Source organism: Sphaeramia orbicularis, chromosome 17, assembly GCF_902148855.1.
Source record: "Sphaeramia orbicularis chromosome 17, fSphaOr1.1, whole genome shotgun sequence".
Taxonomy (NCBI): Eukaryota; Metazoa; Chordata; class Actinopteri; order Kurtiformes; family Apogonidae; genus Sphaeramia; species Sphaeramia orbicularis.
The window spans coordinates 20,031,589-20,046,712 of record NC_043973.1 but is presented as its reverse complement, the minus strand read 5'-3'; the positions used below and the strand labels follow the sequence as shown (position 1 = coordinate 20,046,712).

The 15,124-nt window shown below is 37.5% G+C and overlaps 1 protein-coding gene across 2 annotated transcripts; it reads right to left on the bottom strand.

Annotated features, from left to right (window-relative positions):
- Positions 1 to 208: 208 nt before the first annotated feature.
- On the bottom strand, positions 209 to 14,523 carry LOC115436941 (endophilin-A2-like). 2 transcript variants are annotated; one of them, XM_030159963.1, is made up of 9 exons: positions 14,322 to 14,522; positions 8,860 to 8,928; positions 7,387 to 7,603; positions 7,060 to 7,193; positions 6,654 to 6,812; positions 5,298 to 5,401; positions 4,769 to 4,902; positions 4,573 to 4,629; positions 209 to 3,089 (listed from the first exon to the last, which is right to left on the bottom strand). In XM_030159963.1, exons 1-9 carry the CDS (start codon positions 14,364 to 14,366, stop codon positions 2,902 to 2,904), a joined length of 1,107 nt encoding a protein of 368 aa, XP_030015823.1. In that variant the 5' UTR covers positions 14,367 to 14,522; the 3' UTR covers positions 209 to 2,901. The 2 variants fall into 2 exon arrangements, with proteins under 2 accessions (XP_030015823.1, XP_030015824.1); XM_030159964.1 differs by lacking the exon at positions 4,573 to 4,629 and having other exon boundaries at positions 2,902 to 3,089; positions 14,322 to 14,523.
- Between the last annotated feature and the right edge of the window lie 601 nt (positions 14,524 to 15,124).

The window sequence follows — 15,124 nt, the reverse complement described above, 5'->3', positions numbered from 1 at the left end:
TAATGGTTGGGGATAAATGTCCCATGTATGAAGCAATTTACTGAGGAAAAGACAGAAATGGTGCAGATATGAGAAAATGACTTTGGTTATCATATTAAGTTTTCTGAATTGAGGTAATTCTACAGCTCTAGGACATTTTCTGGATATCACTGAAAGTATTTCCATTTAAAACAACCACCACAGTAAAAACAGTAGACACAACAGAAGATAAATGGTTTCATATTTATTCAAAGAAATGAATGAACAGCATTCACTCCCCTTTATATAATAACAAAAATATACAATGCACTGAAGATTACACTTAGTACAGAGGTAATCCATATATCCTATAGATAATCCAGGATAATCCCACTTCTAGTCTCCCCGCAGTGTCACAGTTACAAAAATAAGAAATTGCTTAAGACTGAGGCTGTAGTAGACACATGCAAAGCAGTTACATCTTAATACAGATAATTTCTTTAAGATTGTGCATAATAAAAAGAGCTTCAAAGTCAGATAATACTTCATTAATTACTATTGTAAAAGACACTTTTGCCTCTGCTATCACAGAATATAGTGTTGTAATAAATGTCATCTGCAGCATTCAGACAACTATTTCAACTGTGACAGCAGCACACAAAAATTGATCTCACCCCTTTGTTCAACAACATTATTCATCATCAATATTATACAAGCCACATAATAGCCCAAGCTGAGCCCATGACCCTTCCTCCCCCTCTAACTCTAGGCTTTTGATTTAGTGTAATGAGGCATGTAAACCTACACCTGAACCACATAGATTATTACTCAACACAGCCAACGCATGGCCCTACACTTAACATGAATAACATAAGACACATGCAAACCTAACATTAAGAGGCACATACTACGATAACAAAGAAGATTATTTCAGGGGTGGACCTGAGACTGCTCCAGAGGCACCATGGGACAGGGATGGGGTAAATAATATGAAAGGGGTTAGGGGTACAGAGGCAGGTGGTGAATAAAGAGTAGTGGGGGAGGGCATAATCCACTGCTGTGTGCCCTTCTCTGCTGAAAAGACCTGTCTGTTCCACTCCCCGTTTAAATAGCGATGGGTGAGATGACTGGAGCGGGGGCGGGTTAACAAGGGGATCATGACAAGAGGAGAAAGTTAGCATTTTAGTGAATAATACAGACCCTCACACTTCTCAGTCTCCTTGTAAAAGACTTAATTGAAACTGAAACCAGCAATTCCCAGCCATTGTGTAAAGGTCTTTCTCATTATTACAAACTTCTGTACACAACAGACGTGGGGCAGCATTTGCTGTCAGCTCTGGTGCATAGTTTCATCATGAAAACTGAAGCAACTACAGAAACACCCAAAACACATCAGATTAATTTCCATGCTCTAAATTACAGGTTAGGGCACTAAGGCAAACATACCCGAAATAACGAAGGGAGAAAACAAAACAGACTGACAGTTCACTAAGAGCCTACAAAAGAGTTGAAAGTGACACTGCCAGCAGTATCAACAGAGCCTGAGAAAATAAATGGCTTTGTATCATAATGTAAAATATTTGGGGCCAGGAGGGAGTCATGTCCATTGTAAAAAAAAAAAAAAAAAAAAAAAAAAAAAAAAGACAAAACGAAAAAATATTTTTATGTCAATTATGTCTGATATTTAACAATATTTGGCATCATTGTGTACAAAAGTCTTAAGGTTAGATATAACACATTTTCTTATATAACAAATGGCAGCATCTGGATATTTGATGATATGCAACTTTTCTTTGGCATCACCTCTAAACGACAAGCAGATGGAGTGCAGCAAAAGACATCAAGAAATTTAAATAACTGGAAACACGTTAACAATTGTCAGGTCAAAAAAGGTTACACACAAGCAGCCAGTCTTTCCATGTTCACTGCTGTTTGGCTCCAGGTGTTTTAAAGCTTTTTGTGCTAAAGAAAAATATGAACTAACAGAGGACATGTGACACTATGAATGATATCTCATATGGCCACCAGATGGCAGTAGAGGATAAACATGAACGTGGCACATGGCAGGCAGTTCTCCATGTTGACTTCAATGAGTCACCCAAAACAGTACTAAAGCCTGTAGGCAAAGATGTGAAAACTAGGAGTGTAAAAGAATACAAAAATACATGCATGTGCAGTACCATTATGAACAATACCTTCAGCTACAGTTTATTAGGTAGATTTAGTTAAAAGTAACCAGCTGTGTTGCAATTTGCTTTAGTGTTGTGTTATACTGTCTGGAGGTTCTAATATTTATTCACACTTCATTGATAAGAATCAGGTGGACAAAATGATTAGAACACAAAACAGATCCTTTATCGATGAATTTACACTTTTCTTTTGAACAGCTTCAACACAAAGTGAATATTCAATCCTTCATGAGACTAAGGTATAATCTGTGACTGTAGGCAGCATTGGTTTTAGCTAGACAGACCTAAAAACTATGATTTAGTGTACCAAGATCAAAACATGCCATGTTTAAATTATTAACTGGGTTTAGAAATAGGAATAACGTAGTTGCACTTCTTAGTGTTCACTGTCATGATAAATGTCTTCACTCTTCAAATTTTATCACTCTCTGTGATAAGGTGTAGTGTACAAAGTGCACAAGTGTGTAGAGAATGATTATGAAGCCTCAGGGTATGGTAAATGCACCTAAACATTACGCTGTCTTTTTTTTTAATAACCCTCTTTCACAACTGCTTTTAAAATTACATTTTTCATCTTAATTTTACAAAATCTTCACTTTAGTTAAAAAGCTTGACAAAATTTAGTTCCCTGTTTTGAGAGGTTTGCCCTTTAATTACAAGACAAGATTTTTTCGACTATTGAGTGTCAATAATCGTCTATCATCCATCTTTATCATTGTCTTCCCTGTGCTATCCTGTCCTTTCCTTGTTGCTTTCAGTATGGCAGAGGCACCACCAATTCAATATAGTTCTTGGGGAAGTAGCCGGATTTCCCATGAAGGGATCCCTCATACCAGTTTTCATCGATTTGACTGATCAGTGTGATGATGTCGCCCTCATGAAAGCCCAGTTCTCCGGGGTTCTCCGGTTCGAAGTCATACAGGGCTTTACAGCATGGCTCAGCTGCACAAAGAGACACAAAAAATAGAGAGATGCGAGAAGGGAAAAAGAACAAATGAGGCAACATGAGAAACGAGATGGTAACTTTTGTTCATTCCCTACAACTATCTCCCATTTTAGTGTGGTTTCCAGTATGTTTACCAGCAGGACAGCAAAATAGGTCATAAAACTGGAGACATTAGAACAGGAATAGCATTTAGGTTAGTCATCAGTGTGGTAAGGAAGAATTCTTCTGAAGTGCAAGAACAAAGCAGTGACATGTTACAAAACACACACTTTTTTTTGTTTGATTTTAAAGCATCAGATTTTACTTGCTCTGTCTGACTGTCTGATTAGATTAGGGAAAGACAAATTGCTATTTTGGTTCTTGTGGTTCAGAAGTTTCAGTGAGTCAAAGAACAGGCTGGCAGACCCATGTAATTCAGCTAAAAATATTATAGATTTAAAAAAAAAAAAAAAAAAAAGAAGAAAAATAAGATCTGTTAAAGGAGTGATATTTTGCTTTTAAAAAAAAAAAAAAAATGGAATTATGCATTTTAAAACATTTCCCTGTGGTCTACATAAACTGTAAATACTCTGTTTGGGTCTGAATTCTTCATTAATTCAACTCCACACGTCCATCTTCAACCCTATTTCTGAGTAATGAAACCAGAAAGGTCATTTTGAGCGCTGGCCCTTTAAATGCAAATGAGCCACTTCATGCCCCACCCTCTTCCAGGTAGTTGACTGTGCTGCTCTGTCCCGTTCAACCACTTATGTTCATTAATACAACCAACAACTGAACATTTTAGATAACCAGCTCGAAGTTTGGACATATTTTCAGTATGGACTACAACCGCTGCTGCTGACAATTATGTCATACTTGGAGGAAAGTTCATCGGAAGTCTTGACCTTATATATGCAATTGTTGTGACGTAATTAGTTATAAAATATACAATTAAGAAGGAATTGAAATGGGTTGTAGAAATCCACTCGATTTTTGCCAAAATGAATATAAAGATAGCTTTGCAGCACCTGGAGGGTTCAAATTCTAACTTTTTGAACTATTAGGGTCCCCAAATACAAAAATAAATGTACCAAAGACTAATAAATGTGGGTTTAGCAAAATATGACCCCTTTAAAGTCCCCCTGCACTTAACAGAGAAAAACATATCAGTAATTTGTACTTTGGTACATGTCATACCAAAGTACAGATCACTTTAAAATGTCACATTATACGGAGAGTGATTAAAATACCACAATGCATACTGAGGCTTCTGTGTTTGTACTGCCTTGCTCAGACATTGTAATGCTCAAACTCTGACAAATCCCATCATGTTCCAGAGACCTGGCAGAGGATGAGTTGTTGACCGAACACACATTAACAATGTTAGTGAAATACTTGACTGACACGCAGACATGCATACACCTCTCTGCCATACACTTATACAACTGACTGAGGGCAATTAGTCAATTTGACCACTCTGTCTTCATCTGTCTGACTCACACGGTCTGTTCTTGATCGAGGTTCTTTGGAAGGATGGACCTGGATATTGTGCTGGAGCTGATTAGTGCCACAAAAGGAAAGACACAAGAATCATAAGAATGAAACCGACGGGAACACAGGCCTTCTTTGCAGTTGGACGGCACGTACACACAGACGTTCAAGTTCAAACTCCCGAAATATATAGGACAAGGCTTACCTGCAGAGTAGGCTGGAGGGCTTGATGCAGGTGGGGAATATCCTCCATTGGTGTTCTCAGCCTCTCCAAAGTCAATGACTGGCCTGGGTTTTGGTGTGTATTCACGCCTTGGCCTAGACTGAGCCTCGTTCACCCTGAATGCAAACATATAATAAAACATCTGTCTGAGCTCAAAAGGGGATGGTGGATGATCCACGCTCTGGCTGCTTTTAAATTATGTTAGTCTATGACCTTATAGAAAATAAACCAGATCCTACATATAAATGTTCAAGATGTACAACTAATTCATTTTGAAAAACAATAATTTCTAAAAACATATTAGTGAAATCATTTCTACAGAAAATGTAAGTATATAGACTTGATTATTCGTGAACGGGTGTCCCTCAGCATCAGGTTCCTCTTAACATTCACTACCTGAAATCAGCTGAGGAAACAAAATTATGCTGAATCACTGTTCGTCATGAGCTAGAGCACACAGCCTCAACATACAAAAGGCATGCAGTCTTCCACAAACAGTCATGGTGCTGACCTTTCTCTCAGTTTTTCAGAAAGCTCCTCCAGTACTTGCGTGGCCTGTTTATGGTACTGCAGTAGAGACTCCACAAAAGATGACAGCTGACTCACCTGCTCCACCTACACACACAAAATATTTTAAGACGCACACAGCTCCTTCATTATATTGGTCTTTTGTATTCCTTATGGGGCTCTTAATTACAGCTTCACATTTATTTGTCATTACCTCACAACTCTCCATTATAAAAGCTACACTCAACACCTGATTACGATCGATATGGAAATGGAAAACACAAAACAAACAAAACAGGTTTGACAAGCTCACTGTTGTGCAAGTCACTGTGGAAAGAAATAAGGTGTGTCCCTTGACATTTACTGTCCTTAAAGGCAAAACAACTCTCTTGCTAGTTGAGAACCTGTCATAGCAAACAATATCCATTTCCTAAGTCTCAGAGCAGCATAACAAAGAAGGTAACTCATACTCTGGTTTGTTGTTGACTTTTCTACAGTCACTGACACTGCTATCAGGTTGCTTATGTAGGGTCAGATTTCTCCCTTTATTTTCAGATGCTGAAACTAGTTTTTAATAAGAATACATTTGCGAATCCTGTTAATTTAGCTCAATCAACCTTCTGAAAAGCTCAAGTTTTGATGTGGCTTTTTAAAAATATATTAAATGTTTTTTCACCGTGTCGAATTATGTGGCAAAGTGACATATGTGTCAAAGCCTTAAAGTTTTAGTGCTGATTTTTCTGGCATTATTGGAAAAAAGTTCCATAATTACTTTTTAGCTTATTGTACTTCAGTTGGTCTGAGAACAAACAAGAATTCTACTAACTTCTGTGGGTCGTAGAAAACCTACCCCATGATGCAGTCTTTGGCAAATCACAGGTGAGTTCAGACAGGCAGGGTGGTTAAGTGCATGACTTAATGCAACTACTGTACAAATTGCCTGTAATTACCAGTCACTTGTCAGAGTGAGTCAGACATGAAGTTTGGAAAAATATGTTCCGTTTTCCACTGCATTGTGAAATGACAATACATCTGCTATTTATATTTAGTCGTTTGATTTGGACAGAGAAGAGAAAGCTGCAGAAGGAAGGCTTGCATTTTCAGATTTTGGTGCTTTTTTTTTCTCCAAATTTAAGTTATTAATTCACTAGTATTTGTCCTATTTCTTTGGTCAACTTATAAATTAGTTGCTGGTCTGTGTCAGCATCTTTAAGATCCGTCATAGGGTCACCATCTGGCCATTATCTGAGAAGTGAACTGATACTCTAGGTTTGCATTCAACAAACATATTTAGGACACACAAATGAAATCTAAACCTAAAATGCAAAGTAAAGTTTAGTTTAGTCTACTGGCTACTCACATCTGTTTCAAGCAGGTTGTGCATGGAGCTCTCTGCCATCTCCTTGGACTCGTGGAATTTCTCCAGAGACTGCCTGATCTCTTCGTCTGGGATTTTTCCCTGACGTTTCTTTTTATAATCGTAGTCCAGACGGCGGCCTTCTAGCTTTTTCAGGTGGTGCTGAGGGGGTTAAAGGGTAAAGACAAAGGAGGATGAGATCTCAAAAACTAGATATTTGATCATTTCCCACAAATAAGTGGTTTGCTTAATAATCTGGAAAACTTTCCTTTGACATTAGCAAGTTGTTAAAATGTTTACACAAGTTGTAATAATTATTTCATACTAATGCATGTGAAACACAATCAAACACGCTATAGAGTCTATACGGGGCAAGTATGCGTCAAGAATTCTACCTCCTCAACTCTACCTGGATGTCTTTGATGTCTTTTTCAGCAACTGCCTGGAGTGGATCTATAAAGTTCTGCTTTACATCAATATCCAGAGAGTCCTTGACCTCTGCCATCCTTTTCATCGACTCTCCTATGTCTACTAGGGCCCCACCTGTAGTATACACAGATCCAAAATACAAGCATAAGGGAGTGTGGGACATACCATTAATCATCACAGGTTCTGGAAATAAAGGTGTAAACATAAACATATAAGCAGCATACAGTTGTACAGTTTCAAGAGGTGCATAGTTACGCATCTCCACTAAGTTTGTATCCTATTTTCCTTTTTTCACAACACTTCTTACCAAAGTTATTGTCCTCGCCCATCTCTTGCCCATATTTGGTCATGCATTCTCCCAAGAGGCCCTCAGGCTGAGGGTAGCCTGGACTTTTCACCTGCCCGCGGATTTTGGACACTGTGTTGAGCATAGACAGCTTTGCTCTAGTTGCAGGGTTGGGTTGAAGGTACTCTGAGGTTTTATTGATGACTTCGACCACTGCTTTGCTGGTTATATCTGCTCTCTGGATAAGGGTTAGAGGGAGACACAAAATTAACCTTATTTGAAGAATGTTTAAGTTCAAATACAATGTTTAATAGGGTGGTCCACAAAATAATGGGTTTTAAAAAAGTTTCATATGTCTTTCCTCCCAAGGTCTTATTTGAGTCTAACCCATGAAAAAATATTCCATGTAAAATATCAGCCTGATATTTAGAGGTAGCTCAAATATCCTAAAGTTTTGTTTTGGAGTCATCATTTGGCATTGATAGCGTTAGCTTTACAAACAGTATTAAATGATGACAATTGTTTTATAAAAGATAAATACAGTTTATTTAAATGAAAAGTTGAATAATATAAAATAAGCTTTAATTTGTATAATTGCATCTTAGTGCTTTATGGAACAGTTTGTAACACATTTACAATCATTCTATGTCTGCAAAAATTGTAAATTACTGTCATTACTGAAGTGCCAACACGAGAACAGAAGTCACTGTGGCCCACTAACCATAGTGGATTTTTTTTGGATCATGGAACTGTCTCCTGTGCTGACTGACCACCTGTAGAGCTGCTGACTGACCACCTGTAGAGCTCCTCATTCTTAGTGCTGCAGCCATTGAAATACTGGATCACCCCTCTCTGCATGGTCATTGACCACCTTGATGTTTGCAATATTTGCCTTGGCTTCTTGACACTTTGGATTGTCATTCCAGGAAGAGGCATCATCTATGAGAAAGCCTAGATCTACCTTCCTGGAATTTGTTGAATTTGCTGCATTTCCAGTTGCCGTCACTTATCAGGTTTCTCTACATTCTCTTTGCCATGCTGCTTGGACATTGCCTTCGACAAGCCACACATTCACCCGTTCACGCACTCAATTTGGGAGCAATTTGCCCAAGGACATTTTGACATGTCGATAGTTGGAGCCAGGACTCGGACCGCCGATCATTCGGGCATTGGACGACGCATTCTACAAACTGAGCCACAGCCGCCCCCCGGGTTATTGATAAATTGATAACCTGGGAGAGCTCCATAAGCCATATGGTTGCCAAAATACCAAGCTTGAGCTACCCCTAAATATTTACCTATTAGGCTAAAATTCTGCACAAGTTAATTTTTCCATAGGTAGACTCACTTAAGACCTTGGGAGCCAAACTATCTAAAACTTGGATTGTTTGGACCACCCTAGTGTTTAATACGCCTAGGCTGGCTTTATGCAACTTACAGTAGAGGAAAAGAAAACAGTCTGTGTGTAATGCATGCAAAAACATTTGGAATTACCCTTTCCAGTTCCTTGAAGTCTTCATCCAGTTTAGTTCCTTCTGCACCCCCAACCTTCTCACTCATCAGCTTTGAACAAAGCAAAAACAGCAATGAAGCAAATCAAACTTAGAATATTTTATATTATTTCATTAGAAAATTTTTACTTATATGTATAAACACAGCTGAGCCAGTGAGTCAAAAGAATCCTCCATTGGATAATTACTGCAGTGATTAATATGTTTCAGCTCGAAATAAGTTCTTTAACCCTAACTGATGCAGAGAATAGCTTGTCATTTCTTAGCCATATCCTGTAGTCATGGAAAAGACTCTGCTTCACTAGGGACAAATTATTGACCTGCCTCAAGAAAATACATAGAGAGATTAGTGAAACTATTAAAACTGGGCTAACAATTTTTTTAACGCATTATTAAAATTTGGTAGGATAGAAAGAAAGGTGGCCAGAAAAGGTCTTTAATGACTGTGACTGAAGATCATTTAAAGATTTGCTGAAATCATATTTAAAAAAACAAAAACTCTCAGCTATGTTTAATAATGAAAGGTAAAAGGGTTTCCATATGCATAATGAAGAGAGAGCACCAGAGATTATGACTAAACAGCTGTGTAGCCTTCAGAAAATCCATTAGGTTAATTGGAAAAAAAGCTTCTATTTGTTAAGGAGTATAAGGATTGGACTGTGTTTCAATGGAAAAGGTTATGTGGTTTGATGAGTCTAGATCAGTGGTTCCCAACCTTTTTTGGCTCGCAACCCCATTTTAACATCACAAATTTCTGGCGACTCCAGACATTCAAAACTGAGACTTTTTTTTTTTGCTAAAATTTGTTTTTGATCATGTAATAGTTTGCTATACTATGTTGCAAATAAGCGTTAATTTTACATAACATTAAGGCTATATAATGTATATTATTGTGGACGGAGGCAGAAAAGCCAGGTTGAGATTACTGCACAAAGTGAGAATTTTGTACAGTCAGTCAAAAGGCTGCAAATTAATACTGAAAAAACAATAACTCAAACTATGAATTATGAGAGAGCTGCAACATCTTAAACCAGCCACAGTTAACATTTGAAAGAAACAGTACCACAGTGTTTCAGTTTCAACTTCAGAGTTTGTCATGTCTTTTATGTATTGTGATTGTCTCTCTCAACTCACCATATATTTTTTATTAGTAAGTTTATATTTTTACCTCCGCCAAGGAGGTTATGTTTTTGCCAGGGTTTGTTTGTCTGTTTGTTTGTCTGTCCGTTAGTGTGCAACATAACTCAAAAAGTTATGGACAGATTTGGATGAAATTTTCAGGGTTTGTTGGAAATGGGATAAGGAAGAAATGATTAAATTTTGGTGGTGATCGGGGGGGCACGGGGGGCGCCACTGATCAGCCTTGGCGGAGGTCTGCGCTCTCCGAGTGCTTCTAGTATTTTTATCAATAACTAGAAATTTCAGGCGACCCCATTTGAATTCCAAGCGACCCCACATGGGGTTCCAACCCCAAGGTTGAAAAACACTGGTCTAGATTGATCCTGTTCCAGAATGATGGGTGAGAAGAAGTGGATGAAGTGATTAACCATCATGCCTAGTGCCTACAGTACAAGCTTGTGGGCTCTGTGATATGACCCGGGGTTGCCTTGGCCAGGTCTAGGTTATTTTGCCAGAAAAGTAGTCAGCTGACTACCTGAATTGTTCAGTGAAAAGGTTGTTTTTTTCTTCCTTATAATACATTTTTTCTGCCAGGATTCATCAGGGTCATGGGCTTGTAGTCGATAGAGGAAGATGAACTTGCTCAAAAACAGCAACAAAAGTAACATGGGTGTGAACCAGAACTCTTGGTTATTTGGCTATGTCATGTAAATACTAAAAATTTTTAGGGCTCACAATTAAAATTTGTGCAATTTTTCAATGAGGGGAAAGACCTACTAAAATCTGCAGAAGCGACTGACAGCTATATTCTGGACTCTTCACAGTATGCACGGCCGTGACTCCATAAGGAGTAATACAAAAGGTTCACTGTTTCCATCAAGTCTGCACACATATGCAGTTTCCTATAGGACTGCCACATCCATGGATAGTTTTACTAAACACACATACTAACCTTGCTTTTCTCTCACTTGCTAATTCATATCCTAACTCACATATGTAACCCATAGGTGCATTCTTCATTTCTCGCAGTTGGCTGGAAGGCCAAACAGAAAGACACTGTCTGTGTGTGTGTAAATGTGCTTTCTACATGGTGCAGCTGTCGGCACCACATTGCACATACAAACTCATATGCCCCGACCAGCCCCTCTAGACTCCAGAATATTCATGTTTGGCAACGTTCCTTTGTAGGGAACTCAGTGTTCATGTTCTGAGGCTGCTCTAAAAACCGCCAATTGGTGGCTCTTGGGATATGATTCTGCATACACAGACCTAATTATGACCCATGATTATGAATAAAATAATGGAGTGCAAGTTTAGGTCCATCATGACTAGAAAATCAGGACAGCTAAATAAACCAGCACTGTGTCCTGTGTCCCCTGTTTCTGTTTTTACTTCTAGTAGGCTACATGTTGTAATTACCCTTACAAAGTACATACCATTTCATGACGTATGCATATGAATGGGAAATACTTTGTTAAAGCCCTGCATCTTTAATTCTGATCCTCATACTCATGCATCCAGTCCAAAAAATTTGAAGTAAATAAAAAAGTACGATACTTGGAATGCAACCGTGAATTCACACTCAGAACAGCAAATGATAACAGCTAAGAGATCAGATCCGTAGCTGTTATAATAAAACTGTATACAGCATTCTACAGAGGATTTGATCATTTTAATTGTTCTGAATGTTTCACCTCTACACTTCTGAAATGTTTTGACCATAAAAAAAAAAAAAAAGCGCTACAAATAACTGTTTCTTCAACTTTGACTCTGAACCACCAAACAGCCATTAAACTGAAAGGAAATAACAAAAAAACAAAACAAAACAAAACATATATTTTATATTAGCCTAATCAGAACCATCTAATATTAACATTTTTAGTTTTAGACCATGGTAAGTTTTGTGACACTGTAGTACATTCTCTAAAACAATTCCCCATTTGAATGTGGTTTCCAGTATAGTATGATATGGGGTAGCCTATATTGAATCTTCTTGTAGCATACTAAATAAAATGATAGTGTACACAGCTGAATAGTCAAACTACACTATATAAATGACCTGATAGGCTATTTGTTGTATACCTATGTTAAATTATTTAGGTTAAATGATAGGAAGATGAAACTGAAAGACAAAATGTTATACTCAATTTAGATTACAAAAATGTTACTGTTGTTAGAAGAAAAAAACAAGAGCCAAGGTTCTTGGAAGAAGACAAAAGTAAGAGCACCTGGGTAAGATCTTGTCCATCAATGACAAAATGAAAGATAATGTGAAAAACAATGTAGACTAGAACAAGTAGTAGGTACATAATAAAACCTATGTGAAGAATGACAATGGAATTCTCACAATTATTTGTTCAATAATTTAATAAATCAAGTGCATGTTGTAGCACTGAGATGTGTACCTTGAGTTATTTAGCTTACACAATAAGTCATTCTTTTCCACCCTGCTTTTGTTTTTATTGTCATAGCCAATGACAAGCTACCACAGTCATTAGTGATGTCTGTTGTAATAAAGGGTGGGATGTCCACTGAATCTATGTTTATGGCTTCTGAAGTAGGATTTGATGCAGTGCCACTACACTGTAGTTTAGGTTAAGTAATTGAACATTTTATGTTTTGCAGAAGTTGATAAAGAAGAGAAAATTAACAGAGCAACAAGTTATTATTGATGTACTAATATTCTGAAGGGCCATCTCTGGGCTAAAGGGTTAAATACTTAAAATTAATTTAAATAACAATTTTTACAAGAAACAAAATGCTTCTTGTGTACAGAGAGATATATGACCCAAATAAAAATTGTAACCCTGTGTAAAATATTAATTAAACAGGACAAAGATTCATTCAGAAATAATCATTACCTTAAGCCACAGAAACTAGCAGTTTAACTGCCAGAAAAAGAATGATCTTAGTACATGAGCTAAGTGAAAGCAAAAGTAATGTTCATTCTTTCTTTAATGCAATGTCTACAAGGATGTAAGGGGCATATTCTTGAAGAAGTTCATATTGATTTCTTTTGGGGGGGCACTTACAAAAACTTGAAATGTGCTTCAAGCTTGAGGGAGGAATAAAATAATCTCTTCTCTTGTACTGAAATTAAACATTTGACCAATGCAACTACATTTCTGGTATCTTGTAAACCCATGTACTTTGTGTCAATCAACAGGCATAGTGACTACACATGTGTCTAAAGAATTACTTCACATTCAGAAGCCTGTTTGGGCACAGTATGATTCACATAAGTGGAATTCCTTTTCCAATAATGAGGTATACACCCACTGGCAAAGGAGCTCTCACTTACATGTGGCATAACTGACCAAAGGTGGAACCTGTTGGAAGCTCCCTGACATCAAAACACAGGCCACCAGTTTTGTAGGACATGTCTTGTCGAGCTTCATATTTGAAGGAAATTTAATCCTTTAGCTGCTTTGTCAACAATGAAGGTGTGACACTCAAAAAAACAAAAATATGGCTAAGTTGACGCAACACTTAAAAGTAGCTATACTGAATAATCTGTCGTGAGGGCATTAAATCACTTCCACTGGTTTATACAGTTAAGTTAACTTGGTTCTTGGAGCCCTAATATCTCACTGGTATCAGATATTTATCTGTCTTCACCTAATAATATGAAGTGATATGTTTATGTAGCAAAATAGAGATGCTAGCAGATCAGCTCAGTTAAACTACAACAGTTAGCATTTATTAAACACGGAAATTATTCGCGTAAGACTAAAACTGTGGTAAAACCCAACAGATTAACCACTTTTTTATTTTTAAAGCAACTTCGTAAGGTTACATAAACGACAGGTACCAAGAAAATAATGAATATCTGCAAAGGACACAACTGAAATCACATACTTTGTATGAGTTATTAAAACTAGGAACTTATCGTCCCATGATCTCAATTTTTTCACCAATAACAGGTTAATCTACCTTTGCATTTTATTTTAACTTTACCATAAGCATTGGCTAATTTACGAACAGAAATCGATCTTGAAGCTAATGGCAAGTAACTAGTTGGTTTACGTTAAAGTTGAGTCTGCTTTTGCAATTATCATCTTAATTCACTTCAATATAACTTCGTTAAGCATTAAATTCACTTTAACATGACCTATGAACAATACATTTGGTACAGTTGGTAAAATAGTTCATGATAAGGTAAAAAAAAAAAAAAAAAGTCTACAGACGTTTTTCCACTCTCGTTTATGAGCTAGCTTGGAGTTAGCTTTAGTTAGCTACGTTGCAGGAAAAGTAATGATAATGGTCGCGAGCTAACTCGGCTAGCACGGTGCTAATCTTTAAAAAAAAAAAAAACCTCGTGTTTACCTGACTTGCTTTGTAAAATTGCTTCTTTAATCCCGCGACTGACATCTTGCCCCGTCAGTGTTGCCACCTGGACCTCGATGGGGAAAAAGTCCTGTGAAATAGTGCAGTGCGTCTGTAGTTTACAGCGCAAACACCAGTCGACTCACACACTCGTCTGTAACTTTGCGCCGTGGATGTGAAACTTGCTAGGCAACCACAATTTCCTGGCCTCAGCTTCATGTGGGAGGCCCCATCCTGCTGGAGAAGTGGGTCATGAAACACATACACACGCTGTATTTCCATGTGTTCAGGGGATATTACGTTTATCTAGTTTCCTGGACACGTATTCAAACCTTAATAATTATTTATTATATTTATTCAATTATTTATCAGGGACAAACCTGTGAAACATAGTGGACATAAACAACAGCTGATGTTCTGCACAAAGAATATATTGCATTTGGATAGTTTGCAACTCCTGTCTCTGGTAACCACATTATGGTCATTTTACCCTAGCTTTTATTTAAAACGACTCATTTACAGTATAGTGAAGCTACCATCTTCACAGATTTAGTTTGTAATATGTTAACACATGCTCATATCACACACTCTGACACATGCTAGAAAATAAATACCTCCTCCAGCATTTTAGTCTGAATTAAATCAGATGGATCCTTCATTCATTCATTCATCAAGCTGTTGTCTCTGAACATACCCATCCAGTGTCAATACCCCCCGACTTCAATTCACCAACTCACAAACGTACATTTTTGCACTCTGTATAAAACTGTCTAATTTGCACTCTGTAAAAAAAACCAAACCCT

What these genes read in the sequence shown, in the direction of transcription:
- LOC115436941 (XM_030159963.1), bottom strand. Translation starts at nt 14,366, where the DNA reads ATGTCAGTCGCGGGATTAAAGAAGCAATTTTACAAAGCAAGTCAG. An exon ending in ACTTCAAGGAACTGGAAAGG is followed by an intron (nt 7,604 to 8,859) that starts GTAATTCCAAAT and finishes ACCCTTATCCAG; the next exon opens with AGAGCAGATATAACCAGCAA. An exon ending in TCTGAAAAACTGAGAGAAAG is followed by an intron (nt 4,903 to 5,297) that starts GTCAGCACCATG and finishes GTTTGCATTCAG; the next exon opens with GGTGAACGAGGCTCAGTCTA.